The following is a 27,238-nucleotide window of genomic DNA, read 5'->3' as shown; positions in this document are numbered from 1 at the left end:
GACAAGACAGCCGTTAAGGTGTTAAAATAGCTAACTTTATTGGAACCAGAGGATTTATACAGGCATGTCAAAACTCATTTCAAATTGAATAATAAATAAAAAAATAAAAATAAATATTAAATAAAGTAGAAAAACATGACCACACAAATCGTTTCTCAAAGCAAAGCATCCTACTGCATGTAGTTATGTCCTTTAACTGCAGGAATAAATAGAGGAAAAGAGTCTAACAGCAGGATGTCCCGTCTGGTGAGGCGCCGAGCCTCAGGCCCATCACTCTGGACAGGGAGGGATTTAGCGACAGGCGAGGATACGAAGGAGGAAGTCACACCCAAACTAGATCATTGTGTGCTATATACAACAGCCCTACGGATCGATATCAAGATCCGGGGGGCGCCGAGAGCTGGGTCTGGGAGAGCCCCAGAGCTCTCCTCCCTTCGGAACAAACGTACTCATCCCAATCCGAGAGGCAGCCGTTTGGAGCATGACAGGGAAGAGAAAAATCACCTTTCAGAATAAATGAACTCTACACCAAAACCCTGCTTCTTTTTCTGCATGTTCTCCACATGGGTTCCTGAACTCCTGAAGAAGCAGGTGAGCAGGCATTAAGTGCTCAGGAGGATATTTCCGAGGAGACCCCAGCCTGAGGCACCTGGGGGACCCCAGGCGTCTCATCCCCGATCAGCGACGGACACAGACCACAGGTCCCGCCCTTTGCTATATTATTGCTTTGGGAGCTTTGCGATCTCCACTGGTTTTCTTTTTCTGCACTGATTATTTGTGTTAAACATAATGTACATCTATTACTTACAGAAATGCAAATTGAGGCAAAAACTGTACATTTTCTACAAAAGCATATCAATAAAAATATATATTTCTGTTTCTTCTCATATACAGATTTTGATTTGTTGATTTGCTTGCAAAACACAGTTCCAGTCCCGCGCGATGGTGCAGTGTCAGTCTGGGCGGGTGGTGGTGCTGTCCAGTCCGGTCTGCGTTGTGTTCAGTCAGTGGGGAGCCGGTCCAGACCCGGTGCTGCTCAGCGTGGTTGGAGTCTTCGGGATCAGACAGCAAAAACACTCATAGTGCTGGTCTGGTCCTTCAGGCCCAGGATGCTATAGGCGATTCTCTTCAGGTGTCCTGGCAGACGCACTCCGATATTCCGAATATCCCTGTCGGAGAGAGAGGGAGAGGGTCAGCACAGGAGAGAGGAGCAGAGCACATGCCGACACATGAACACAGAGGCACACGCCCTGATGTCAGTAGGTGCTTCCTTGATTTTTAATTGGGTTCTTAATTGTTTAACGAGCTCTCTGCAGCTCTTCTGAGGACCTCCGTCGCAGCCCAGGACAGCTGGAGGCAGGGACTCTCGGAAACACTCCCAGGTTTTGAAAAGCGAAAGACTGTTCCCATGTGGGAAGGCAGAAAAAATGTGGAAACTATAAAATTCTGCAACAAAAACATCAAAGACATCCTTCCTTTCCTGGATTCTTTACTTTCGCGGTCATCCCCTCCTGCCAGAGGAGTAACCAGATGGCAGAAATAAACAGGGGGCCGGCAGCTGTGATGGCCCTCAGGCCAGTTCTGGGACACACAGAGCCCTCGAGCAGGCAGGCAGCGCGGCCCGAGCTGAACACAAATATTTGGACAGTTGAAATTAAGCAGAGGGCTGGGCTGGAGAGCGGCCAGGGCCCTGGTTTTGGTGAGAGGGAGGCCACAGTCTCCCACACAGCCCGGCGCCCACGATGCAGCTGGATAGCCCCCGTGCAGTAACCCTTTCCCGTGCTGTACCGGGGGTCCCCGCCGCCAGCCGACCCACTCGCGCCCTCCCGCAGTCCGTCAGCCACGCCCTGCCTGCAGACACCTCCCTGCTGGGGGCAGCTCTGCCGTTTGGCGCGGTGGAGCTGTGCCAGGGGTCGTGGGCACACGGAGCTGGGAACCACAGGGCCTGACCGCCCAGCAGCAGCACAAGCTGAGTCGCGCAGAGCAGCCCAGCAATGCAGCTGTGAGCTTTAGTAAACCTGAACCCTTGATATTGCCGGTTAAAAACACCTCCACAGCTGCACACACAGTACTGGCACGCCTGGCCCGCTGCTTTGTGAGCTGGAGTGTAAGGGGTTAACTCCTGGCCTTGCACAGCTGCTGTCTCTGAACGCATTGTGCTGGGAAGTCGTCTTTTTTTATTTTTTGGAACAAACGCTTGCCCTAGAGTTGCCCATCCCTGCCGCACATTGTGGAGCCTTTAAAGAAATTCCGCAGAAGAATTCCAGCAGCGAAGCCTGTAATCACTTGCCCTGGCCGGGCTCCCAGCAGCCCAGGGACACCACTCGGAGCCCCAGAAGTTCCTGCAAGTTTGTCAGCCTAAAGATCTTATTGCCTCCTGCCACTCTGATCCGCATCCCTCAGTCTCTGGGCCGAGCCGAGCCGAGCCGAGCCGAGCGGGTTCACTGCTGGCATTGATCCTCACGCTGAACTGCAGAAAATATTGTGCAGCCAACTTCCTCCTCATCCTGATCACTGGAGGGGGGTGACACTGTCAGCACTGGGGGGCAGGTGCACTGCACTGGGGGGGCAGGTACTCTGCTGTTGAGTCTCCAGGTCAGTGTAAGCAGCTCTCTGGTTTAACAGACAAATGAAACAAGAGCACGAGCAGCCCGGGGAAAGAAACGAAGCTCAGGGCCGGTTGCTGCGCAGACACTCACTCATTCCTCATCTGCAGCACCTGCTCCATGGAGGTGATGCCGGCGCAGGCGAAGTTCTCGTTGTACTGGCTCATCTTGATGGACTCCAGCCACTCCGGCACGGACTTGAAGGGAGGACAGTCGGAGCCGCTGGTGCTGGGCAGGCGGATGGACACCCTGCAGGACAGACAAGGCACGGGATAGGGCTGAGCATCACTGGGCGTCAGCAGAGACACGCTGTTCCCAGGAGTCACTCGCACACGGGACAGTCACTCCCAAACAGCCCCGGTCCTCACAACCCCCCCATCACAGCCTGAGCAAGCCCTGCTGCCTGTGACTGGGCCAGCACGCCGCACTGGCCCCAGACAGGTGTGAGGACCAGTGAGGACAGGAACAGAGCAGCTGGAATAAGGCTCTATCCCAGCTGTCTGAGCCTGTCAGATCTCGCACTCTGCCCGGCCTGACCTTGCTGTGCTGTAGCAGTCCTTGTGAATTGGGTCGCACACAGCTGTGAGCAGCTGGACTGGCCCCCTGGACCGGGTCGAGCGCTCGGCACGCCTACCGTGGGTCGAAGTCCGCGATGGTCTTGAGCGAATCGGGGCTGCGCAGCAGCTTGTCCAGCAGGCTGACGATGTCGGCGAACTTGGGCCGCTTGGAGCGCTCCTGCAGCCAGCACTGCAGCATCAGCTGGTAGACAGCGGAGGGGCAGTCCATCGGCGCCGGCAGCCGGAACGCCTCGTTGATGGCCTTCATCACCTGAGGAGGAGGAGGGGGTGTCACGTACAGCAGACGGGACTGACAAGCACACACAAGCAGGCACTGTACAGCCCACAGTGCACTCACTGGCAAACTTATCATTATGACTATTTAAAACAAGATTCCAGTGCAAATCTTTCCCGTTTCAAGAGGAAGCAGACACAGTTTGGAATGTGCACAACCTGTTATTATGTCTTTAAAGCTTCCTGGCTGCCTGACAGAGACAATCCTTCATGTGCCACCCCTCCAGTCTTACAAAGTGAGAACCTGTGTAGAGCCAGGCTGCTAGTGCTGTCTAAATCATTACAGCTGAGGGACAGCATCACACCTCGTGATTGGACATATCCCAGTAGGGTCTCTCTCCGAACGCCATCACTTCCCACATGACGATCCCAAAGCTCCACACGTCACTGGCCGAAGTGAACTTCCTGTAGGCAATGGCCTCCGGAGCTGTCCAGCGAATCGGAATCTTCCCGCCCTGAGGGATGGAGACAAGGAAGGGTGTCAGGAACTGGGAGGAGACAGGGGAAGCAGAGTGTGGGGCAGGAAGAGGGAGAGAGTGGGACAGGGAGAGGGGCAGGGGCAGGAGCAGGGAGAGAGAATGGTGCAGGGAGAAGGTGTGGGGCAGACAGATAGTGTAGGACAGATGCAGGAAGAGAGAGAGAATCAGGAGAGGGGGAGGATCAGTTGTATATTTATGTTCCTGTTAAGAAATTGGAAGACTGGCTGGATCAACATCTTGCAATGACTTGGTCAGAAAATGTTACTTGCCCCTGACACAACCCCTTAGAGACCCCCCCCTCCACATGCAGGACTGCACAGCGCCCCCTGCAGACTCACGCTGGTGGTGTAAGTGCCCTCTGGGTCGTCCTCCAGCACACGGGACAGCCCAAAGTCCGACACCTTGCACTCCAGCTGGCTGTTGACCAGGATGTTGCGCGCCGCCAGGTCACGGTGGACGTAGTTCATGTCGGAGAGGTACTTCATGCCTGCGGCGATGCCACGCAGCATGCCCACCAGCTGGTACGAAGTCATTTCGCCATCGTGGTCCTGCCAGAGAGACATGAGACATTGAGCTCACTGAGCTCTCGAGAGCTGTGGGCCAGAGAGGCCGGGTGTCCTCCGCTCACGAGTGGCTCGGGTGAGAGAGGGTCGCTCGCCAGACTCACCCTCAGGTACTTGTCCAGCGCTCCGTTCTCCATGTACTCAGTCACAATCATGGCGTGCTTATCTGAAGGAGAAGAAGACATCCAGTTAGGACAACAATCACACGGGCATGTGAAATAATACTAAGCGCTCTGTGTAGGAGACTTAGATTTACTATGAAGGTTTGTGTGGAGGAGAACAGAGCAGACAGACGGCTGGAAGACGGGGTGACAGAGGGCGGTGCTGACACTTACACTTGGTGACGACCCCCTCCAGGCGGATGATGTTCTGGTGGGTGAACTGGCCCATGATGCTGGCCTCGCTCAGGAAGTCTCGCCGCTGCTTCTCCGAGTACCCTGGCTTCAGCGTCTTGATCGCCACCGCCACCTCCTTCTTGCCTGGCACTTTCAGGGTCCCGCGGTACACCTCCCCAAACTCGCCTGCAGGGGGCAACAGAGAGGGGGCATTAATGCTGTGTGGTGTTTCTTGGTTGGCGTTGGACACCCTGGGTGCCAATCTGCGCTCATCAGATCACTCCCTGCAGGAGTAAAGCACTAGCAGAGGAATGGGGCTGAAGTTTGGGTTAGGGCTCATAAAAAACGTACTATGCATATAAACTCAATGGGCAAGTCTTGTCACTGCCTGATCATGTTACACAATAAGCAGTCTTTAATAATGCTTGTTGGTCCATTGTACCAGGCCCAGCCTACTCTATTTACAGCCAATTCTGTCATGATCTTCCAGTAAGGTGAGAACCGCCGTCAGTTTGCCAGCAGCCCCCCTCCTCTTCCTCTCTCGCTCCTTCTCAGACTCACTCTCAGCTGAGCTCTGCTGAACCACTGCTGCTGGACAACACGTTCTGGAAGGTCATGGGAACTGATCAGAGGGTCAAAGAGGGAATGTCAGCCCTCAGAAGTGTTCAGACCACATCCTCTGTCAGGGTCAGGGGCCTGCACTGGGGCTGTGCCGCTTCAGAAGAACACACAGGCTACGGGCAAGAACAGGGCATTCGGCCCATCAAGCCTGTTTGTAAGAAACAGAAGAAAAACGACCCCTTGGAGGGATTCAGTCTCATCATGTCCCTGGGCTCTGTTCTTCTTGATGTTGAAGGCTGACAGTGAGACTAACAGGAATATCCCCCCCAGTCTCTGAGTCGGAACTCAGAGCAGCACGAGCACGATGGGTCACTCTGCTAATAAGAAATTAACAAAATGACGTAATGATTCAGAATAGGAAGCCAATCCTCTTCCCAGGGCCCACAATCACAGAGCAGTGAGAACAGCAAACGACAGTGTCTGCTTCTGAAACTCTGCAGGGTATTTTGACACATTTACCCTACTGTCAGCGAACAGGAGGAGCTGCAGCCCTCTCGCTGTGTCGGACTGCGCCTCTCCTGCTTACCGGCTCCAATGACCTTCTGCTTGGTGATGTGGTTGGGGTGGATCTCAGTAGTGAACTTCAGGACAGCTTGATTGGGGTCCTCATAAGTGTGGGGGTCCACATAGGTCTTCAGGGGCTTCAGTTGCTCTAAGGGGGGCATATAAAGGTCAACAGAGGCAGAGAGCGGGTGGGGGGAGTTCTTAGGGAACCATGCACCCCTGACTTTGCAGGTTGTACCCTTGCTTTGCAGACGCGGAAAATAAGCAAATAAAATAAAAGTGCAATCGTACTGCCATCCTGTTTATGACGATACAGAACCACAGATTCAAATGAACTGAAACTGTACCTGCTGAATATGAGTAGTCTCACATATGAGAGCCTAATACCTGATTAAGGGTATCAGATAAGCACAGATATAGAGGTAACCCGTGCAGAATGCTATGAACTGGGCTGATGAGTACACTCCACCTGGCCTATAAGCAATACTTTCTGTGTTTTCCTCACTATATTAGGCTCAGAGCTTTCTAGACCTTCGCACACAATACAACACTGTCTCACCTGGGCTGGAGAAGTAGGTGTCCTCTGGGCCCTGTCTGGCGTGAGGGTTCCTTCTGCTGGAAGGACACAAGAGCAGTACAATTAGCCTGGCTGAGTCAGGGAGCCCTGTTTAGCTGTTTATGGACTGTCTATGGACTTTGACTGATGTCTTGGAAACAGCCGCATAAGCCTCCCGGATCAGCAATATAAGAGGTGTCCCAGACGTATGATAGAAGTCTCATAAAGGCAAAGAGTCACAGAGGGAAATGGCATCTGCGCTCCTCATTGCAGACGCATGAGTCAGTAACCGATATTTCAGGTTCTGACAAGTTCAACAGAACTGCCATCTTGCGATCTTGGCTACTGCAGAGGTGCCGTACCCTGGTCAGTGGTGTGGAAGCACAGTAAACGCTGGGTTAGGGTTAGTGTTAGAGTGGTCAGGTGACTGGAACTATAGCGACAGTAAAAACAGACTGCAAAAAAAAGTAAATGACTTCAACACTACATAGATTTTCCATGGTTTTTACCTGATATCAATTTTAAGCAAATTCCAACCTTGCAATTATAGACAAACATATCTTGTACAATAGATAAGGTCCTAACGGTGGCTCTTGCCCTATTTGTCTAAGCAGTCTGAAGACGGACCGGAGCAGCTCCTTCAGGGAGATGGCCAAGGCGACACAGTGCTGGTAATCGGGATCTGGAGTGAGAAGGGTGTGTCCAGACCTCCGGATCACCTTGTCACAGCAGGCACAGACACAGCACACAGAGCACAGGCAGCGATACAGCTGCTCATTCTTGATGGCATTTCCCTCCCACGGTCAGTCCTCTAACTGATCACTTTTCAATTAAAGGTGGCAAATTGCAGCCGGCAGAGAGGTGACATCACAGCGTTCAATCATGTTGTGGGATTGCAGGGGAATTCTTTATTCCCGGAATAAACAGGACACTCAGTATGGGTGTGTTTGCTTACTCATTGCCTGTTTGAGGCGGATGTTCATATCAAGAGTTTTATATATCTCAATATTTCTTCAAGACAACAAGCAGTCTAACAACATCAGCAAAAGAAACAACAGGAAGGTTTCAGACATGGTAGTGAGCTGCAATCGCAGAAGAGCAGAGCAGACAAGAGGAGAGGGGAGAGAGGATCGGGGAGGAAGAGGAGCAGAGGAGAGCTGTCCTCACCGTCTCCGCAGTAGCAGCACTATGGCCACGATCAGCAGCATGGCGATTCCCCCGATTGCAGCTCCCAGGATCACGGGCACGTTCCCCTGGGTCTGCTTCTCAGCTGCAAGACAGACAGGGCAGTCAGTCACGGCCCGGGGCTCGAACCTGGGGCCCTGACATCACCTCTGCTTTCTCACTGCTCACATGCTCATCCAGTGTGTATAGAGTGAATACATGAATAAAACACAAACGTCCTGAATGTTTCTGCAGCACTGGGGAGTGTGCTGTGTACACAGGACAAACGTCCTTGGTCTAGAGGAATGCCATTCGCTCTTTCCCATCAGCCACCTGCTTTCCCTTTATCACTCCTCAACAGAAAGTCAAACACACTCTGCAGTGTTTGCAGTCTGGGCTGTTCTCCCCACGGCTCCAGTCTGTCGGAGAGAGGCAGGGCTTCGCCTCTGCCCAGACTCCCGCCTCACTGCCTCACTGCCTCTGCTCAGACTCCTGCCTCACTGCCTCACTGCCTCTGCCCAGACTCCTGCCTCACTGCCTCTGCCCAGACTCCTGCCTCACTGCCTCACTGCCTCTGCCCAGACTCCTGCCTCACTGCCTCACTGCCTCTGCTCAGACTCCTGCCTCACTGCCTCTGCTCAGACTCCTGCCTCACTGCCTCTGCCCAGGCCATGTGCCCACCCAGGCTCTCTCACCTTCGGGTAGCGTCTCAAACTCGTGCTCCAGGCTGTAGCTGCCCTGGCCGCCCTCAGGGGTCAGTGCCTGCACGCGGAAGATATAGACTGTGCCAGGGGCCAGGTCACTGATGACCACTGAGCTCTTCTCCAGCACTAGGACTGTGTACGTCGTCACGTCGTCCTCATTGTCTTTGTCCTGTGGCAGAGAGACAATGCATGCTGCAGTAAAATGTGATACTAGAGGACTGTGCAGTCCTGTGCACACCCTGTAAACCATCTATAGAGTAACTTTTCTCTTTGTCTCCCTGCTAGTCCCAGACTTTCTCCCTGCCAGTCCCAGTCTGTCCCTCTGTCAGTCCCAGTCCTCCTGCCAGTCCCAGTCAGTCCCTCTGCCAGTCCCAGTCACCCTGCCAGATGCAGTCTGTCCCCCTGCCAGTCCCAGTCTATGCCCCTGCCAATAACTCCCTCTGCCAGTCCCAGTCCGTCTCCCTGCCAGCATCTCCCCCTGCGTACCTTCTTGCGGTACATGAGCTCGAAGCGGGTGGCGTGGGGAGAGGCCCGGCGAGACACGGCCCAGGACAGCGCCAGGCTGCTTGTCCCACGTTCATCCAGACGGATCGATGTCACTTTGGGAGGCTCTGAGGGAGAGAAATCAGACAAACAGACGGATGAAGAGTCGCAAAGAAAATCAACAGATCGTCTCTTCTGACGTTCCATCAGAGCGAAGGTTCTTGGCGCTGTCTGTGTGCAGCCGCGGGAAGGGCAGGTGTGCTCACCTGTCTGGTGGATGGCAGCGGTGACAGTCGCGGTGGCGCGCCGTGGGCTGAGGTCCGACACTCCGTTCCGCGCCTCGATGGTGAAGGTGTAGTTCACGTGCGGCTCCAGCTCGCTCACGGCGACGAGGCGCTCCTGCAGCCCCGCCCCCTGGGGCTCGTAGCGCAGCCTGTCCTCGCACGGCTGGCACCCCCCCTGGCCCTGCCGGCCGCACCGCTCGCACGACACGCTGTAGGAGACGTCCCTGCGCCCCCCTGTGTCCGCCGGGGGCTCCCATGACAACCGCAGCTTGGCGCCCATCGTGATGGCAACGGCTCCTCGCGGCGCAGAGGGTGGAGCTGTTCGAGAGGGGCAGGGAGAGACATTTCAGGGCGTTTGTGGAAGACCCTCACGGTGCGTAAGGAACAGAGGGACGGAGGAAAGCCCCGTTGGACGATTTCCCCACCACTCACCCGAACAGCCGTCCTCCTGCTCGTCTCCGGGGGCTCTGTAGTAGCCCTGCTCGCAGGGGCAGGAGGCTGCCCCCTCCCCTGAGGGCAGGGTGTGCTGAGGACACCGCACACAGGCCTCGTTGGACACCGAGGGCTTGAAAAGGCCGGGCAGGCACGCTGCAGGGAGAGAGAGTCAGCGTTCAGCCATTTTCACAACTTCGCAGACAAAAATGCTCTTCTTACACTGGAAGTCATTGCAGAAATTGAACGATACAAACACAGCCTGAGATGCACATGCAAGTTTAAAGTATTCCTACAGCAGTGCTCTCCAGAGGGCCAGTGTGCCTGTCGAACAGGTGTGGGGATGACTCTGTCCTTCTTACCCTCACGCTCCCATCGTGAGAAACTCTGGTTCTGAGAGAAGACCAGTTTTTCTTCATTCCACCACTGCAAAGCTCAGCAGCCTAGCAGCTCTCTTACAACCCCTCTCCCTCTCTCTCTCACAACCCCTCTCCCTCCCTCTCACCCCCTCTCCCTCCCTCTCTCACAACCCGTCTCCCTACACTACACTAATTCACCTTCCTCTCGCTGTCTCTGGGCTCCCGAGTGGCTGGGCCAGCAGAGGCACTTGCCCAAGAACAGGCTGAGCTCTACGACCCGGGTGTCATGGGTTCGAGCCTGGGTCAGGATGAGGCACATCGACTCCGGGATCTTCCCACGGTTGGGTTTTACAAGGATGGGGATTCCGCAGCTCTCCAGGAGCCCGTGACCCCGTGACCCCGTGACCTCTCACGACAGAGGCCGTCACGGCTCGGCACAGCCCTGCTCACTCGTCAGCAGCGCACAGAGGGCTGTCGGCTCCAGAGAGAATTCGCTCCCCTTTCAACTCTTTCCCCAAAAATCTCCAGCTCCAGCTGCTTTCTAAAAACAACTCCTTTCATTTCTCTTTTCCAAACTTCTTTTGACTTTTGCTACATTTGAACCTTAAAATGAACTTCTACAATGGGGGGAGGGGGGGCAGCTCTGAAGCTCCCATTCCGCACATGTACACACACACACACACACGTTTTCTTTTTCCATTTCTGGACTATTTTAAATATCCCGAGGGAAGCGAAGTTTACAGTTCTGGATTTCCCCTGAGGGAACTGAAACAGAGAAGAAAACATGAGTGAGAGAGAGAGAGAGAAGTTCCAAAACAAGCCAGGGTCTCGTTCCATCTGTCCTCAGAGAGACGATCCTACACAAGAACCACCATGTAGACAAAGAGGACAAGACCTAGGAGGGCAGGCTCTGCAGGGCAAAGGTTCGAACTCTCCTCCCTCTCTCTGCTCTCTGCTCTCTCTCCCACAGTAGAGAGCTGAAAGTTTCCCCACTTGAGAGAGTTACCCAGCAGTGAGATCAGGGAAAGGTGCAGAGTCAGCTTTAGCCTTCTCAGGCTCTCGTTGAACGACAGAGGAAAGTGGGAGAATTTTGAATAACAGCACAAGACCTGTAGCAAGAGACTCAGCAACATTTCAGAACCTGGTGCACAGATCTGCTCCCCTCTCACCACCTGGGCATCATTCTGCCAGCCACACAGACTGGGGAGCAGCCAACGCTGAGACACATTTTCCTGTGCTTGGAGTGAGAGCCCTGTCTAGCTTAGAGAAATTCCCAGGATAACTGAAGGAAAAAGAGAGGGAAGATAAAAAAAACGCCTTCTTCACTAACAGAGAGAACAGCTGCCGAATGGAAGAATGCATCCTTCTCCACCCAGGGAGAGCTGTCAGAAAGTGAACATCCCGAGTGGCCCAGTCACTGCGCCTGGGACAGCTCGACCAACTCTAGCAGGAAAAATGGGTAAAAACTGCACCAGGCCAGTGTGCACCAGTGCTAGAGGTTTACCAAAAAGACCTGCAGCTGTAAGAGTAAAATGTGCCTGGGAGGGCAGCCAGTTACCCCTGGTAAAGCTTATTTAACAACAGATTAAAGCACAAGTGATGAAAATATAGTTGTATCTATGTGGCTCCAGCACTTGAAGAGATTAAAAGGTTAATTACACTGATGGGAGCTGAGGAGTGCTGCTGCCGGGGTGACAGGTGTGGGGCTCCCTCGTCTGGGAGGCTCGTCACGAGTCAAGAGCTGCTCGCTCAGCTGGCTCGGGGGAGCCTGTGCTTCACCCAGGCCCGTCTGCGGGGCAGCTGGAGGCCGATGACAGCCGGCGCCCGGAGAAGAAACCCTCTCTGTTCAGGGATCAGAGCTGCTGTTACAAGTGCAGCCCAGAAGCCCAGCTGTCAGGAGCCGGCCTGCGAGCCTCCGTCCTGCTGGGACTCCAGCGCCCAGGACAGCGGGTATCTGCACCACGCCCGACACCATTTCCGAGGGGGCGAGGGCACCGAGCCTGGGCGCCAGGGGCCTGTGCCCACAGCCAGCTTGAACTGTGAGGACTCGGTAGCTTCGAGCGCAGGACATTCAAACTCAGGACAAACTCTGATGTCGAAGGATATGAAGAATGTGCATTAAAGTATGCAGTTCCAGTTTTCCAATTAACTAAATTAAACAAAATCAGAGACGAAGCTGCTGAAATAAGAGCCACAGTAACGTCGAAGAGTGGCTATATAGCAATGCTGAGGAGGCTGAGGTGGAGGAAGTGAGAGGAGCAGAGAGGGGGGAGACTTCGCACCGCTGTGCCAGAACGACTTCCTTCCTCGGCCCTGTCCTGGCACCGCAGGACAGCCAGGATGAGCCAAAGGGAATTGGGACCACACAGGGCCGCCGGTCTGCTGCCTCGACACAGCTTGTCAGGGTGCGAGAAGACCCCGGACTTGAACGGTTAAGGACAGACGAACGCCAGTGGCCACCTGCAGGCGCATCCCTCTGTGGGATGTCCGTGTCCAGCTCCAGAGCCCGGCCGAAGCCCTGGGACACAGGCGGAGGACAAGCGGCAGGAAACCGGACGCCAGCGGGAGACAGGTGGCCGACTGTGCTGGCTCCCATTAAACCTGCACCCTTGACACAGAAACTGTGCCGAGAACCCGTGAAGCGATGAGGAGCCATGAAAGGCCCCACCTCAGTCCACGTCGCTTTTCCTTGGCTTTGTCATCAAGGAATTTCACGACCATTACAACAGCAAACCCCGTCCGAAACCCCAGCCCAAGCCCTCAGCCCTCGCAGCCATCACAAGCCGAGCCGGTCCAGCAGACTCGCGACACATCCTCCCGCGAGGAAAAGCAGCCCTGCGCCTCCCGGCCAGTTCCCCACTGTCCAGCTCGGCCTCTCGGCCAGCGCTCGCCACACCACAGCTGACCACACCACAAGAGAGGGCAGAACAGTGGCCGGCGTCTCTTCATGGGCAGCTGTGTGTGCGAGCGTGTCCCTCTTAGCAGGTGTGTGTGTCTCTGTGTGTGTGTGCGTGCCCGCGTGTCTCTCTTAGCAGGTGTGTGTGTGTGCGTCTCCCTGAGCACGAATGTGTTTCCCTGGGCAGATGAGTGTGTGTGTCTCTACACAGGTGTGTGTTTGCATGTGTGTGTGCGCGTGTGTGTCTCTGCACAGGTGTGTGTGTGTGTGTCTCTGTGTGTGTGCGCATGTGTGTGTATGCGTGTTTGTCTCTGCACAGGTGTGTGTGTGTGTGTGTGTGTGTGTGTGTGTGTGGAGGGGGGCTGCACTAACAGGAAGCCCGGAGGTCAGGGAAATATCCCTGGGGGGCTGGGGGTCGTTAGTGAGGAGGATTAGCAGCCCAATAGAACAGCTGTCGGAGAATTAGAACTGTGCTCAACACTTCCGCGCCTCTTTCATCTCTGTGTTAACAAACACAAAGCCCACTAATTCCCCTCCTGGCTGGGGGTGGAGAGAGAGGGGGGCAGGGGGAGGGGGCAGGGCGCTCAGGGGCCCAGACAGCTCATCCTGGTGTCCGTCAAGACACCCAGCTGTCTCGCACCCTGGCTCGGGGTGTGGGACATGGGTAACAGGGAGGTGGATTTCTGGGGCCTGTGGGGGTGAGTTCCCATAAACCCTCCTTTCGCAGTTTCAGCACAGGAAGTTCGGCAGTCCATCGCCACAGCAGGACAGCTGTGGCGTGTGGCACCCCCGAAAACGGCCACCCGCCTGCCTCCACCACCGAGGACCGGGGAGAGACCGGGCTGAAGACAGCTTAGCTCAGCAGGGGGAGGAAAGCTCTACTCATTGTTAAAATCAAATGAACTCGATCATATTTTCTTTCGCAGGTCGGCTACAAATAACAAAATATTCTCCCACAGGGAAGAATTTCCTTAATAAAATCCTCAAAACAGACTGGCTGTGCCACTAGAAAATGTGACAGCGGTGCCAACAACTGCAGAGAGGGCTGCCCCCCCCACCGGTTGATTACAAAGACAATGGAAGCTCAGGAAGTTTGGAATTCTGACACGGAACATTCCTTTGTCATGACAACAGCAGAATCTGCAGGATTCTAGAGCCATCCGCCCCAGGTGGTGGCCCGCCAGCTGCGCTCGCTCAGGGCCCTGGGGGCTGGTGTCTGAGATGGACAGGGGGACTGGCCAGGCCAGGTATGGACCTGTGGTCAAGCCGGGACCTGCTCCAGAGAGGAAAAGGAATCTCTCTCTTTTTTTTCCTGCAGCCCCTCCATTAGGAAAAACCTCCCGTCATGAAATATTTGTCAGTGCAGCCGGAGGCGATACCATCTCCTGCCTAATTAATCATCACTTCCACACCAAACTTCCTTCCCCAAATTCCCTGCATTGCTCAACAGGAACAGGCCTTGGCAAACAGCATGAAACGGTTGCCACGGAAACCCGACACACCCTCGTCTCCCTCTGTCTGTGGGAGCGTGCCTGGGTGGGGGCTGGGGCCGCGATTGCGCGGCGCTCTGCTGTGTCGGGTTTTAGCGTCCAGTTTGGAGCTGCGGTGCCCTTCGTGCACTGCTGATCAGTCTTATTCTGTCTCTGCTGCCGTCTCCAAGTCAGAGGCCGAGGCCAGCGGACAGGCAGGGTCCCAGGGCTGGACAGGGGCTCAGGACACTGGAGCCCCACCTGCAGGCTCAGAGACAGCGCACAAAGGGAATGGGCGTCTCCTGCCCATAGAGGACAGTGGTTCCACTGAGCTTTAATATCCTGTGTGAGGAGCAATCCAATCTCCCTCACTCCCCTCCCTTCGCCTCTCCCTCTGCGCTCCCACGGCATTCCGATCCCCTGACACACAGGTAAGAGCAGTCGCTGCCAGGTGAGAGCAGATACAGTACAAGGTAGATATTTATAACCCTGAGATTGTACTCTAACCCTGGCAAGGAAAAAGAGAAACGAGTCTTGGAATGCCGGCCTAGAGATTATTAAGGATGAGGTTCTCCTACATTTGCTTAGATTTTATGATGAATCCAGTTCTGCAAATATGACATGGATATAGAATATGGGAGCAAATGGGCGCAGAGGATCCCAGGGCGTTCTGGCCGGTAGCAGTGGAGCAGTAGAAAAGCACTGTGTCTGGCCTGAAATCCACAGGCTCACAGATTCAGGCTGAAGAGGGGGGATTTTCCAGGGAATGGGAGGAAGTAAACAGTTCCGGCTCCGTTGCCAAAGGACACAAGCTATTCAAGGATCACCAGCCTCCTTCCAGAAGAGTAGGGTTGTCTACCACCAGGATACAGGCACAACTTTGTTTTTTTCCAATCTCAACAATTATTTTAAAAACAGTTTTTTTTACAGGCTGGTGGAGCACCATGAAATATCCTTTCCTGCAGCCCTGGATGGGCAGGATCTGTGAGTGTCCACAGCTGGGAGAGACTCCAGTGGGTCCTGGTCCCCCCTCTTCCCTCTAGCCAATCTCTTCTCTGCTGCTCCAGAGCCTCGCTAATTCCTCCTTAAGTGGAGGCTTGTAATTAGCCAGGAGAAACAATTTTCAAATCTGTCAGACATCTCTTCTGAATTGTGCTGGACTGCAGCCAATCTCTACATTGCAATGGAACCAGCTCGCATTTCACAGGAGTCCGTAGTCATAGAGGGATTTAAAGACAACGCAAACTAATTAAAACCTAAATTAAGTGATGGATCAGCCTTGTCAGGCGTAACTGTGACAGCGGCAAAGACTACTGACAGATCTTAATCATGTCACGGGTCTTTGGTTCAAAGCCATCGGCCTGTGGGTGCTCTCTCAGATGAAGACAGGGCGTGTCGGATTCCCTCCTCACAGGGGCGATTGCACAGCTTCTTTTGAAAGTCATCGAAAGATGGAGGCAGAAAAGAAAGGAGAGAATCTGCCCCCGTATCACGAAGCAGCTGTCACTCTGCTGTGTTCAGGTCGACTCAGTGGTCAGAAAGGAGGGCTGTGCGGCATCGTGGGCAGGTGAAGATGTGAAGAGCAGACCCTCCCTGTCTGCTGGCCAGGCTGTGAGCATGACGCCCCAGAGGGGGGATCTGGGGTTCAGGGGCTCAGTGCAGGCGCCCGTGGAGAGCGGCGTGGACCCCTCACCCCGCCCACCCCGTGGGCTTGTGGACTCAGAGCCTGCAGGAGCACTCACATCACACAACTGTGGGCCCTCTTTCTCTCTTCCCTTTTCGTCTTCCTCATTCTGTCCCTCCCCATCTTATCTGTCTTGCATTGTCTCCACCACTCTGCCTCGTGCTGCTGTTGAGGTCTGTTTCCTCTCTACAAAGCACTACTGTTACTTTCGTCCTTTAACTTTCTTCTGCATCTGCACATATTAAAATAAGCTAACTGACAAATGCTGAGGACAGGCAGTTCGGCATAAAGGAATCTGTGGTCTGTGCTCTGCAATTTGCAGAGGACTGAAGTGGCTCCCTGCCTCAGCATGTGCAAAGAATTAAAGGCTCAATTAGCATGTGCAGTACTAACTACTGAGAGAAATGCGCCCACCGTGACAATCCAAAGCAGAGCACGATCACGAAAAAGACCTACAGCCCGCGGAGAGGGCAGTGCCTTCGGTATCCCTCCTGCGTGTGTCAGTACAAGGCAAGGGGACACCCAGCGAAGAGGAGCTGTCGAGAAGGGAATAAATATTTTGTGCGCAGGACAATCCATCTCCATTATTAATCTCTGGGGAGCCATTCCAGCTCTGAAAGCTCCAGGACCTGTCTGACAATCCACAGGGGTCTCTTTACAGACACTATCCTTCATCTTCGAGATGGACAGTCTTAATCCACCCTCTCGTCTCCTGTCCTCTCCTAGGGTTCTCACAAAAATATTGAGGAAATTCCAAGATTCTCTCCCAGGGATTCTCTCAGACCCCATCCTGTGTGTTTCCTGTTTCTGATGGCCCCAGAGTGAGGGGCAGGGGTGCAGGGGCTCTATAATTAGCTGGAACGAGATTCTGAATGGCGGCCTGGTGACGGAGCAGGAAGAGAGTGACGGGTGGGAAAGCTCGGAATTCGTGCTGACAGACACTCGCTCAGCGCCTAACTGGGATGACAAAGGAAAACCAGGAGCAACCACAGCAAACCAACTCAAGACACGCAAAGGCCTCGAACCCTCGACACAGGACACCAGGAGAAACCACACTAAAGTGCACTGAGAACCGAGAGCAGGACGCACCTTTTTACACAAAGGGCTGTGGGGGGTGGAACAAGCTGCCCAGACATGTTGTTGAGGCCGATACCCTGCTGAAAAAATAGCTGGATGAGACACTGAGGTAAATCAGATGCTAAATACCACTCGGGCTTAACTGTGTGGCCTCCTCTCATCTGTGTTCTTACACAGCACGGAGAATACATGGGCCGGAAGAAAAATGAAGATACAAAGATCAGTCGGAAATGTACTGTACAAGCAGAACAATGAACGTGCTGCCTGTCTACAAATGGACAGATGTTAACAAGATTTATTACAGCCACAGACTGCAATCAGGCATCAGGGTAGGCCATCTGACATGGCATTTTTATATTTTTTATATATATATCTTTTGCTTGTAAAAAACAGAAAGCCAACGATAAATAAACATTTTAAAGACTCGGCCAAACAAATATTTTTAAGACTCGGCCATAAATAATAAACTTTCATTTAATGTGAGAATCTGAGTGGTCCAATTTTCCCATGAGGGCGAGTGAAAGAGAGAGATTCTGACAGGCTCACAGCGCGGGACAGCGGCCCTTATCGCTGCCCGCCAGCACCAGGAGCACAGGAGCACCCCAGACTCCACATCACGCAGCTGCCTCCCACAACCAGCTTACTGCCTGCTCGTCATGTTGTCTAAGAATAGCACTGGGTTTCTAGGCTGTGATTGCTGTACTTGTGTGCTGAGCAGGGAAATGGCTGAACTGCGACTTCGGCTCAGGCTCGTGGCTGTGCTGGCCGGGCTGCTCTCGAGAGCTCTGGCCTGCGGAAGCGCTGCTGGCCGACCGGCTCCAGGCCCTGAACCGGCCGACAGGAGCACTCCCATGTGCACAGCTGGCGACACCAGGACCGCCGGCTACACAATTAAAGTGCATCAGAGCGAGCCACCGAGAATTCAGGCAGGATTCGAGGGGCTTGAGCGTGAGAGATGGGTGTGACTCAACTCCTAGGAAAACGCTGCCTCCTTTTCAGGTTTGGAGTCACAGGAGGAGCTCGCCCCCCTCCCCCCGACCTGCCGCTGGTGAATTCCTGATCCTGGGAAGCTCTGGGGGCTCCTCTACAGATCCGTCAGGAATGCAGGCAGCGGGAGGCACTGACTCCCTCCCCATTCCTGCTCAACACTGTGGCCATTGTTCCCTGAGGACACCCCCGTCCCCTGCATTCCTCATGGAGACCTGATACCTGGACACTCTGGATGCTGTAATGGGAACCAGGATGCCTCTCGGGACACTGCAGCTCCCTCTACCCCTCTGCCCCTCCCCGAAACTCTCCTCTCTGTGCTTTGGCCAGAGGTCCTGATTCCTTCCTGCAGCCTGTGTCTTTTTCAAGGCCCTGTGCTCTGGGACCAGGAGCAGGGCTGCAGAACCCACACCCCTGGCAGAGCTCAGCCTGTGGCCCGGGCTGCACTCTCACACACACACACACACACACACACACACACACACACACACAGGTGTGCTGCGCAGGAGGGGATAATTACAGCTCTATAAAAGGGCAGGTCTCTGCAAGCTGCAGCACCTCTCTGGAATGAGCTGAAGCACGCCAATAAAAACCCATGAACTCATACAGAGGGTATGGGAATGAGAGAACGAGACATGTACAGGGCATGTCTGCTTGCTACCCCCTCTCCAAAAACCTGCACAGTGCACCACAAATCAAGACCGGAGCTCTAAATTTAGTTACAGGCTGTACACTGCTGTGTGTGCAATGACCGATATTGTGTTGATCTGCCCTCGTCACTCCACGGTCACACTGCTTGATGCAGAAACGCAGCTCCACAGAAAACTGCTGCAAACACGCTGCTCTCGGGTCTGTTTCCTGTTCAGCTGCGGGGGTGCGGAGAGCAGCAGGTGATGTTAATGACAGGGCCACCTGACTGACTGAGTGAGTGAGTCAGTTCCACCTGCCTGGCGATGGATGAGCTATTGCAGAACTTCACACTGACTGCTCATGTACGTGCAAGACTCAGATCAGAGTGAATGAAACACACCGGTGTTTCTTCATTGGATTCATCTCACTCCAACTACACTGCATTAATACCAGTTGGCAATGATAGAAAAGACGAGGAGGAAGTGAGAGAAGAGCTGAATCTCATAACACACTGTAACTCCTGCTTGCATCTCCACTGTCTAAGACTTTGCACCGCGAGGCGTAGAAACAAGAGTTTCCTCGTCTATTGCTTTGCATTGACGTGAGAGTCATTAAGAAAAAATAAAGAGAGACAGAGAAGGGGTGGCTGGCAGAGCAAAAAGATTAAAAGCTAAACAAAGACTAACACTAAACAAAATTAGCTGGCAAGTGTGCAGAACGTCACACCTAAACCACTCTGATCTGAAAGGAAATTATGACACAAAAAAAGCAAAGTGAAAATACAGCTCGTTCCATCTTACCTTGGCAGGTGCTGTTGACCATCTCGTAGCCCTCCTGGCACTGGCACTGTCCGATTGGCACCAGCCACTCCCCGTCCATGGTGCAGTGCATCCTGGGCGTGTCGTCGCTGACGGCGTGAGGCACGCAGACTCCCGGCACCTCGGTCAGCGGCTGTGACTCCCGGCCGGCCACCGTCTCGGGGAAGCTGGCCAGGCTGCTGACAGTGGCTGGGCAGGACTTGTAATAGACCCTGACGGAGAGCAGGGCGACGCAGGCGCCGATGTCCTGGAAGGCCAGGTAGAAGCCCTTCTTGGAGAGCGGCCCGACGATGCGGTGCTCCGCATTGATCCTCAGCTCGCCCTTCACCGTGATTTCGTCGGGCGCGATGGTGGCCACCTTTTTGAAGTGCCACTTCTGGAAGTTGGTGCCGTAGTCGACGTCGGACTCGGCGAAGTACAGGTTGAAGGTCTCCTTGCAGGACAGCGAGGCGCCGTCGAAGCTGTTGCAGTCGCGCACGATGAAGCGCAGGTCCACGAAGATGCGCGAGGCCTCCCGCCGCTGGATGAAGTTGGTGCGCAGCCAGTTGTCCTGCTCGTTCTGCGCCACGTTGCACACGGAGTAGGTGTACATCATAGTCCCGTTCACCACCGTCTGCAGCAGGTCCCACTGCGCGGGGAGGACAGAACAGCGTTACGGCGAGAGGCACGGTGTGAAGGGCAGCCCCCCTCTCGGGCAGGGTGGGGCAGGACTCTGTTTACTGCCCCCCCGGGGCTGTACTACTGCACAGCTTAGTGCTTCAGCAAATAAGGAGGGGCAAGATGGCAATAAGAGGTTTTAAAGTCATTTTAAAATCTGCCTTTAATCTGCGTTTAAAAAACAAGTAATTCTCTCTCCATTATTACCCCCCAGCCTGTGTCCAGAAAGCAGCGACTGGCTCTGCGTGGGCTGGGGTGTCTCGATCAGAGACTCGATCGCTCACGGGAGCCTCAGGGCTGCAGTGAGGAGGAGTCATGCCCCCGGGAGAGGAACTCGCTTCCCGTGTGAAGGTGCTCTGTGTTCCCATGGAGCTGACATCCCCCAGGGCTGGAGTTACAGCCCCCCACCCCCCCGTCAGCCCGGAGCTGTGCCTGTGCTGCAGGGAGGTCAGTCTGTGACAGAGCCTGAAACAGGACTTTGGTGGAATGTTTCCTTGCAATGCATGATACCCAGGGGCTTCTTTAACCAAACTCAAACCTGATTAATATCTTTTAGAGGCCAATGAAACTGCTCAATAAGCCACTGATGAAAGCATCAGCTGAAAGTGCTCATGGCTGTTCTGTGACAGCATTATCTCTCTGAGCCGCCCCCCCCCCTGCGCGGGGGCACAGAGTCTCACCGCATGGCCGCCCCCACACTCGCACACACAGGCCTGGACCCGTGTGACAACAGGAGACGGGATCAGCACCTCTCCGCTTCTCCATCACCTGGGAGACCCAGGGAAGGGAGCCAATCAGATAGGCTGCCTGCACCACATCGCCACGGCGATGGGCCCTCACACACATGAGCACTGAGGAGCCAGGAGCGGGGATCAGGGCGGAGAGGGCAGGGTGGGTGCAGAGTGGGGCAGAGCGCTGATCAGTGTCGCGGTCAGAGACGCCTCCAGCGAGCCCAGCGACACTGGCACCAGGGTGGGCACAAGCTGCTCTCTGCCTACCAGCAGCCCAGGTCGGTCCCAGACTGACCCCTCAGCACAGCCCCACAGCCCACGCCAGCCAACAGGCACGTCCAGGACTCCAGCTGGAACAAACTCATTCCATCTGTCTCTGGAGCAGCAAGAAGTACAGGGGGCTTCGTTCCTGTTTATCCGTTGGGAAATACGTTTGAACTGTTTTTAATCCTGCGCTCATGTTTTTGCTTTTACAGCTCGGTCTTTCATCAGGCACTCAGGCTGAGACACATAAAAAACTCAATAAGGAGATCATTCCACAAGCTGCATCCTTCATTTTTACTTGAAATGTTAATTATACCCTTAGTTATACAAGTTAATGATAATACTCTAAACCCACACCAAGCCACAAATATGCTCTTGGCCGGGCTGCTCTGTGAGCAGGACGGAGCAGCTATGTGGCGCTGCTGCCCTGTAGAAACACAAGCACACAAGAGCAGAGACGTGTGACCCCAGATCAGGGGTGCACCCTAATAACAGCCTCTCAGCGTTTCGCACACGTACTCCCGCTGGAGGGATGACACTGAGGACCCCGAACACTCACCCCCTCCTCGTACGGCCGGGTCAGCCAGCCCAGCTCCCCTCCGGCGGAGGCCATGTCCAGCAGCACCTCTGTGTGGAGACAGGGAGACAGAGAGACGTCAGGGTGCAGAACAGACCACGCCCTCCGGCCCTCTGAGGCGCAGACAGGCCTGGCATCGCAGGACAGAGGCCGTGAAGGGAGAAGGTGGAGGATGAGAGGGAAAAAGAGCAGGAAAGGGAGGCTGAGAAAAACAGGAGAAGGATAAAGATGAGGAGAGAAGACTTTGAATTGAAGGGAATTCAAGGGTATTTGAGGGTAACCGCTACACCCCGAGACACAGACACTGCGTAACCACTACACCCCGAGACACAGACACTGCGTAACCACTACACCCCGAGACACAGACACTGCGTAACCGCTACACCCCGAGACACAGACACTGCGTAACCGCTACACCCCGAGACACAGACACTGCGTAACCGCTACACCCCGAGACACAGACACTGCGTAACCACTACACCGAGACACAGACACTGCGTAACCACTACACCGAGACACAGACACTGCGTAACCGCTACACCCCGAGACACAGACACTGCGTAACCGCTACACCCCGAGACACAGACACTGCATAACCGCTACACCCTGAGACACTGCGTAACCACTACACCCTGAGACACAGACATTGTGCAACTCTACACACCAGGCACCTCTACACCATGAGAGGAGAGAGACAGCAGGGTTCAGCTTCTGTTGTGCAGCAGTCTGGCACGTTTCAGGATTTACAAAATACTAGAAAGACCAATTTCACTATTTCTACTTCTCTCTGTCCATTTATATCTATAAGATATCTATAGTGTTTCTATTTAGTTGAAATAATATTGCAGTCACAAACTCTCCATGTTCCTGGTGTCGGCTCTCCATGCTGGAGCCCTGCAGCTGCTAAAAGCCGGAGTGGATCAGACCGCTACACAACTGATGATGGAAGTCTTGTGGATTCTACATAGCTCTTTTTTCAAATTGTGGTTATCTTAGCTTAAGCATCGTGCTCGGTGTATATCTGCACTCCAGACACCCGACGCAGAAAGAGCAGTCGGCTGCCGACAGGGCTGTACTGCATCACTCCAGTGCACAGACCTCCCTTCACAGAATGTCTTCTGAAGTTTATTTTCTTACATCCTCCAAGTTTTCAACATTTTCCAGAACAGCCCTTGGGCTTCCATCCATATCAATTACCGTGAGGAGTTTTATACAGTTTATTATTATTAAATTACTTGGCTGAGTCGTCCTGTTTTTTCCTCCTGTTCCTACATCTGCAAACCACTGGACTGGTGATGAAACAGAGGGACTGGAGGAAGCCGACGGAGAGCCTTGCTCTAGGGGAATAACAGCTGTGCCCCTCCTAGGACTTGAACCTGCAACCTTCCATTAGGAGTGCAGACCTCTAATCACCCCCCTCCCACACACACAGACTTTGCTCTGCTGCCAGGACCCCCACAGTGATTCCCATTACATCAATCAACACCCAGACCTTTCCTACTTCAGTAATCTATTAAAATAAAATGCAGCTGGGGTTTGTACATTTTCACCTAAAGTCAGCCTAAAAGAGCTCCAGAACGGTCTGAAATATGGTTAACCTTTAATCAATGTCAATATCTCTGTGCTGGGAATACTCTGAAATGTTAACTGCGCTTAAGAAAATAAACGACGCGAAAGCGCTTTTAACGGAAAGGCTTGGCGAAATGTTGACCAATTCCCTTTCGTGAGCTGTTCTTTCTTCGTTAACCAGTAAATATGAAAACGGCTCTTGACACACTGAAACGCCCTTGCCTCTGGTGAACAGCTGCTGCCCCGTGTTTCGACACGGCTAGGTTATACACAGAGTCCGGGGTCCGAGCCTCGGGTCGTCACGTCCTGTCCCGGACTGTTTCCAGGCTCTGCCGGGGCCGTTATGAACACGGACAGGCGACCCGAGGAAAACAACGTGAAAACCAGCTGCTGGGCGGCGAGGGTCGACGGGACCAGCTTTCCTCGACGGCAATCGCGGCCTGTAATTAAACTCCAACTAAACCGCTTCCCGAGGGGGGGGGCATGCACGTGCTCCACGTGGGGACAGGTTCCGGGTTCCGGGTTCGGTGGGGATCACCGCTGTCCTTAGACCCCGTCGAGGGCACGGCTCGGCATCTCTTAACTGCTGCTAACTTAACAAGCTTTGTGCGAAAACCTGAACTTTGCGTCCTTCATCTGTGGGACTGTGTGCTACGGACCAGGGCTGTTCACCCCTCGGGCACTCTAACGGGCTGCCCGCGGGTGTTTATTCCGGAACTTCCGGCGAGTGCGCCGAGGTGACCGCAGGTAGACCCGGTCACTTCTCAACACCCAATTCAGTTCAATTCAAGGTGCTTTATTTAGCATGACCGATGGGTACAGTCAATGTTGCCAACACCCTCTCAGCCGGATCTGTGTCGGACCTGCTTGGAGACAGTTTGCAAAAACTGAAGTTACTTCGTAACACTTTTCAAGGGGAATGCTCTTCGGGATAATGACGAATCGGACATACGTTTCCTTTTATCGGACAGGAGTCGTGCCGTTCGTAGATTTAAGCTGTTTTAAAAATATATACTTGTCCAACCATACTAAGATGTAAAAATGTGTCTGTTGCGTTCTGTGGTGATTTAAAGCAAAACGTTGTAAAAAAATATCCTGGAGAACATTTTTTTCAATAAGATCTTTAAAACTATATTCATACAATTGACAAAATTAACCGGGATAAGAACTGGTTCCCTGGCGCAACTGGGAATGAAGTATAAAATAATCTTGCAATTATAACATACAGAGTTATAGACCACAAAGCCCACGGACACCGCGGTCCGCGCGCCCGGGTGTAAAGACCCTGCAGGTTTAAATGGCGCGTGCTGTGAACGGCCCTATAAACGCGAGACACTGTCGCTACAGATTTGTAAAAATATTATACTTTGTGAGCGCAGCCAGCACGCAGGGCTCCTCGTGAAACCAACTTTGATCTTGTGCGTCTTTGCAGATCAAATTCAAAAAAGACTTCGACCAAATTCCGGACTGGACCAGCATGACTGATGTAGTTTAGTGTGGAGAAGTGCAGAGTGTCACGTCCTTCTCTAGCCTCTAATCTGCTTCAGGGTCTCAGGGAGCCAGAGCCCAAGACAGGGTACAGCCAGGACTACACTCAGACAGGCACAGGCACACGCACAACAGGGCCAGTTTTCACAGAAGCCAACTAACCTACCAGCATGCTTATGGTCTGTGGGAGAAAACCAGAGCACCCAGAGGAAACACCCAGACTCCACACAGACAGCACCTTGGGGACTGAACTCAGGGCCCCAGCCCTGCGAGGCAGCAGTGCTGACAGTGTCATGTAGGCAGCAAAGTAGAAACTACAGGTGAGAAGCACTGAGCTTGAAGAAGGTACTTCTGAAAAAAGATTGAGGTGTCGATATTAACACACCATCTTCGTCCTCTAGATGATGTGAGGAAAGAATTAAAAAGACAAACAGAATGTGAGGATATATAGTTAATGGCATAGAGTTAGAATCACCAGAAAGACTGTGTTTAGGATATTGTGTGCAGTCGTGCTCATCAGACACCGGTCCAGAGATCAGCAAACAGACCCTCCCGGGATCCCAGAAACCTTCCACTCTGATGGGCTGAAAGCACTGAATCTCTTCAGTCTTGTGTAGAGAGGACTTTGTATAAGATGCCTGATTCAATTATTCACTCTTCCAAAGCTTCTTGAAGTCAAGCCATCGGACTGGACTTCTTCAGAATCAACAGAGAAACGCGCCTGCTACCCCAGTGGAGTTGACAGGGAAATGGTTTGAAAACGGAGATCAAGCTGCCCAGACATGAAGTTGAACCTGTACCCTTGTTTGTTTAAAGACACCACTGACTGAGATTGTGGGATCAATTAGGTACTGGAAAGCTGCAGTAGCTGTTCTAAAGGTCTGAGCACGAGTCGCTGTGGACGAGTGGGCGAGCCTGTCCTGGGAACAGATTTCAGCGAGAGGAGGGGACCCGGCACCGAGCCGCCGAGGCCAGGCAGACGGGAGTTGCGGCGCTAAGGGAGCGGCCAGCTTAGTCATAGCGCCGCGCTCTCACCATCCCGACTTCACACCTGGTAGCGAAACCAGCAGGGCCGTAGCTCACTCGCTGGAATAATTCTAGCGTTAGTTCTCGCCGCTTTGGGGCGCCTGCTGTTACTACACCGTGCTGTCAGGAATACTCTGCGTTTAATTCGCCGGGATTAAGTCATTTTGACAGAAGAAACGTGTCGCATCTGGAGTTCTCTCTTCTGTACCTGCAGCCCCGTAGCTGAGTGCTCGAGGGGTCCGAACCCGCGACTCTGCCCGGGCGGGCTGTGCACCAGCACCGAGCCTGCAGCCGGCTCGCTTTTCAGTTTTTTCGCGTTTTTAGTGACAGTGTAACAAGGCAGTTTCTTAAAATCAGTTAAAAAAAAACAATTCAAAATCTATCGATAGCACTAGACATACCCTCATGGATTTGTCAGTTTTTTGCAAAGTATTTCGAATTACCGCTGCAGTGGGGAAAGAGGGGAAAGAGTTGTCAGTGAGACTGTCACTCGCTTCACGATCACTGAGCAGTTCCGACTGCCGCACAATAAACTTCTACCTCTCCCAACCAACTCCCCAATCTTCAAGACGGTGAGTTAGAAATAGGGTAAAAGTGACAAATGCAACCATTGAAACAAACTTTGTCCAGCAAGCGACCGGAGGAGAGACGTGTCAGATCCCCGAGGCGCTCTCAGGTATGAAACACCATGTGCCCGGACACAAACTTCAACTTCCAACGCGAGGTTCTCAGCCAAGAAATACACAGAAAGAAATATATTCAAAAAAAAACAAAAGACTTACCTTCTTTGGTCTGTAGACTATTAAATACATTATTAATAAATACAATTACAAATACTAGATGCCTAATCCCGAAGGAATCCATTTTCTGTAAGTCCTCTGAAGTTACTGTGCGGACCGAGCTGCTCGGGTTGTAACTCGGCTGAAGCTCTGGCTGCTCCGGGCTCTCATTCAGGAATAGCTGACGTCACGGAGCCCCGCCCATTGGAATGCGCCCGTGTTCCATGTCAGGGAGGGGGTTACAGGTCTGGAGCGAGGTGGCTGTGTCAGGCCGACAGCCCTGCATGGGAGGGCAGCATGTGTTTACGGACTGTCCAAAAGGAAGTTTATGAATGAAGCAAAGCCAATCGTCCCATTTAGCTCTTTGTTGCTAGTAGCTCATTGATCCCAGGAACTTATCCAGCCTATTTTCTGGAAGAATCCACAGGATTAAATTCAGCAACATGGCTGGGCAGCTTGTTCCACACTCCCACATCCCTTTGTGTAAAAAAGAGCCTGCATTAAAGGTTTCCATCTGGGACCTCCGGTTCGTGTTTTACTGCTGGGTGTGAGAAGCTCAGGGTGCTGTTTTGAGCAGTTTCTCTCTGCCCAGCAGGGGAGGTTTATTGCAGCAGTGGCAGTGAAGACTTGTTCACCCCAGAGCCC

The 27,238-nt window shown here is 53.4% G+C and overlaps 1 protein-coding gene across 2 annotated transcripts; it reads right to left on the bottom strand.

Annotated features, from left to right (window-relative positions):
* Positions 1 to 13: 13 nt before the first annotated feature.
* On the bottom strand, positions 14 to 26,811 carry epha2b (eph receptor A2 b). Of its 2 annotated transcripts, none has more exons than XM_015337277.2 (17): positions 26,597 to 26,811; positions 21,714 to 21,781; positions 19,485 to 20,130; positions 9,583 to 9,738; positions 9,133 to 9,468; positions 8,870 to 8,994; positions 8,375 to 8,552; positions 7,683 to 7,785; positions 6,519 to 6,571; positions 5,982 to 6,107; positions 4,835 to 5,020; positions 4,604 to 4,665; positions 4,275 to 4,484; positions 3,763 to 3,912; positions 3,241 to 3,434; positions 2,700 to 2,855; positions 14 to 1,169 (listed from the first exon to the last, which is right to left on the bottom strand). In XM_015337277.2, the coding sequence occupies exons 1-17, from the start codon at positions 26,676 to 26,678 to the stop codon at positions 1,061 to 1,063; spliced, it is 2,940 nt and encodes a 979-aa protein (XP_015192763.2). In that variant the 5' UTR covers positions 26,679 to 26,811; the 3' UTR covers positions 14 to 1,060. The 2 variants fall into 2 exon arrangements, with proteins under 2 accessions (XP_015192763.2, XP_006642063.2); XM_006642000.3 differs by having other exon boundaries at positions 6,519 to 6,574; positions 26,597 to 26,809.
* Between the last annotated feature and the right edge of the window lie 427 nt (positions 26,812 to 27,238).

This window comes from Lepisosteus oculatus, chromosome 25, assembly GCF_040954835.1.
Source record: "Lepisosteus oculatus isolate fLepOcu1 chromosome 25, fLepOcu1.hap2, whole genome shotgun sequence".
Lineage (NCBI taxonomy): Eukaryota > Metazoa > Chordata > Actinopteri > Semionotiformes > Lepisosteidae > Lepisosteus > Lepisosteus oculatus.
The sequence above is the reverse complement of the archived record's forward strand: the minus strand, read 5'-3'. Positions and strand labels throughout refer to the sequence as shown.

Excerpts from the sequence above, each read along its gene's own strand:
- epha2b (XM_006642000.3), bottom strand. The coding sequence starts at position 26,678 with ATGGATTCCTTCGGGATTAGGCATCTAGTATTTGTAATTGTATTTATT. Across the intron at positions 6,108-6,518 it reads CACCTACTTCTCCAGCCCAG|AGCAACTGAAGCCCCTGAAG; the intron begins GTGAGACAGTGT and ends TGCCCCCCTTAG. Across the intron at positions 2,856-3,240 it reads ATCGCGGACTTCGACCCACG|GGTGTCCATCCGCCTGCCCA; the intron begins GTAGGCGTGCCG and ends TCTGTCCTGCAG.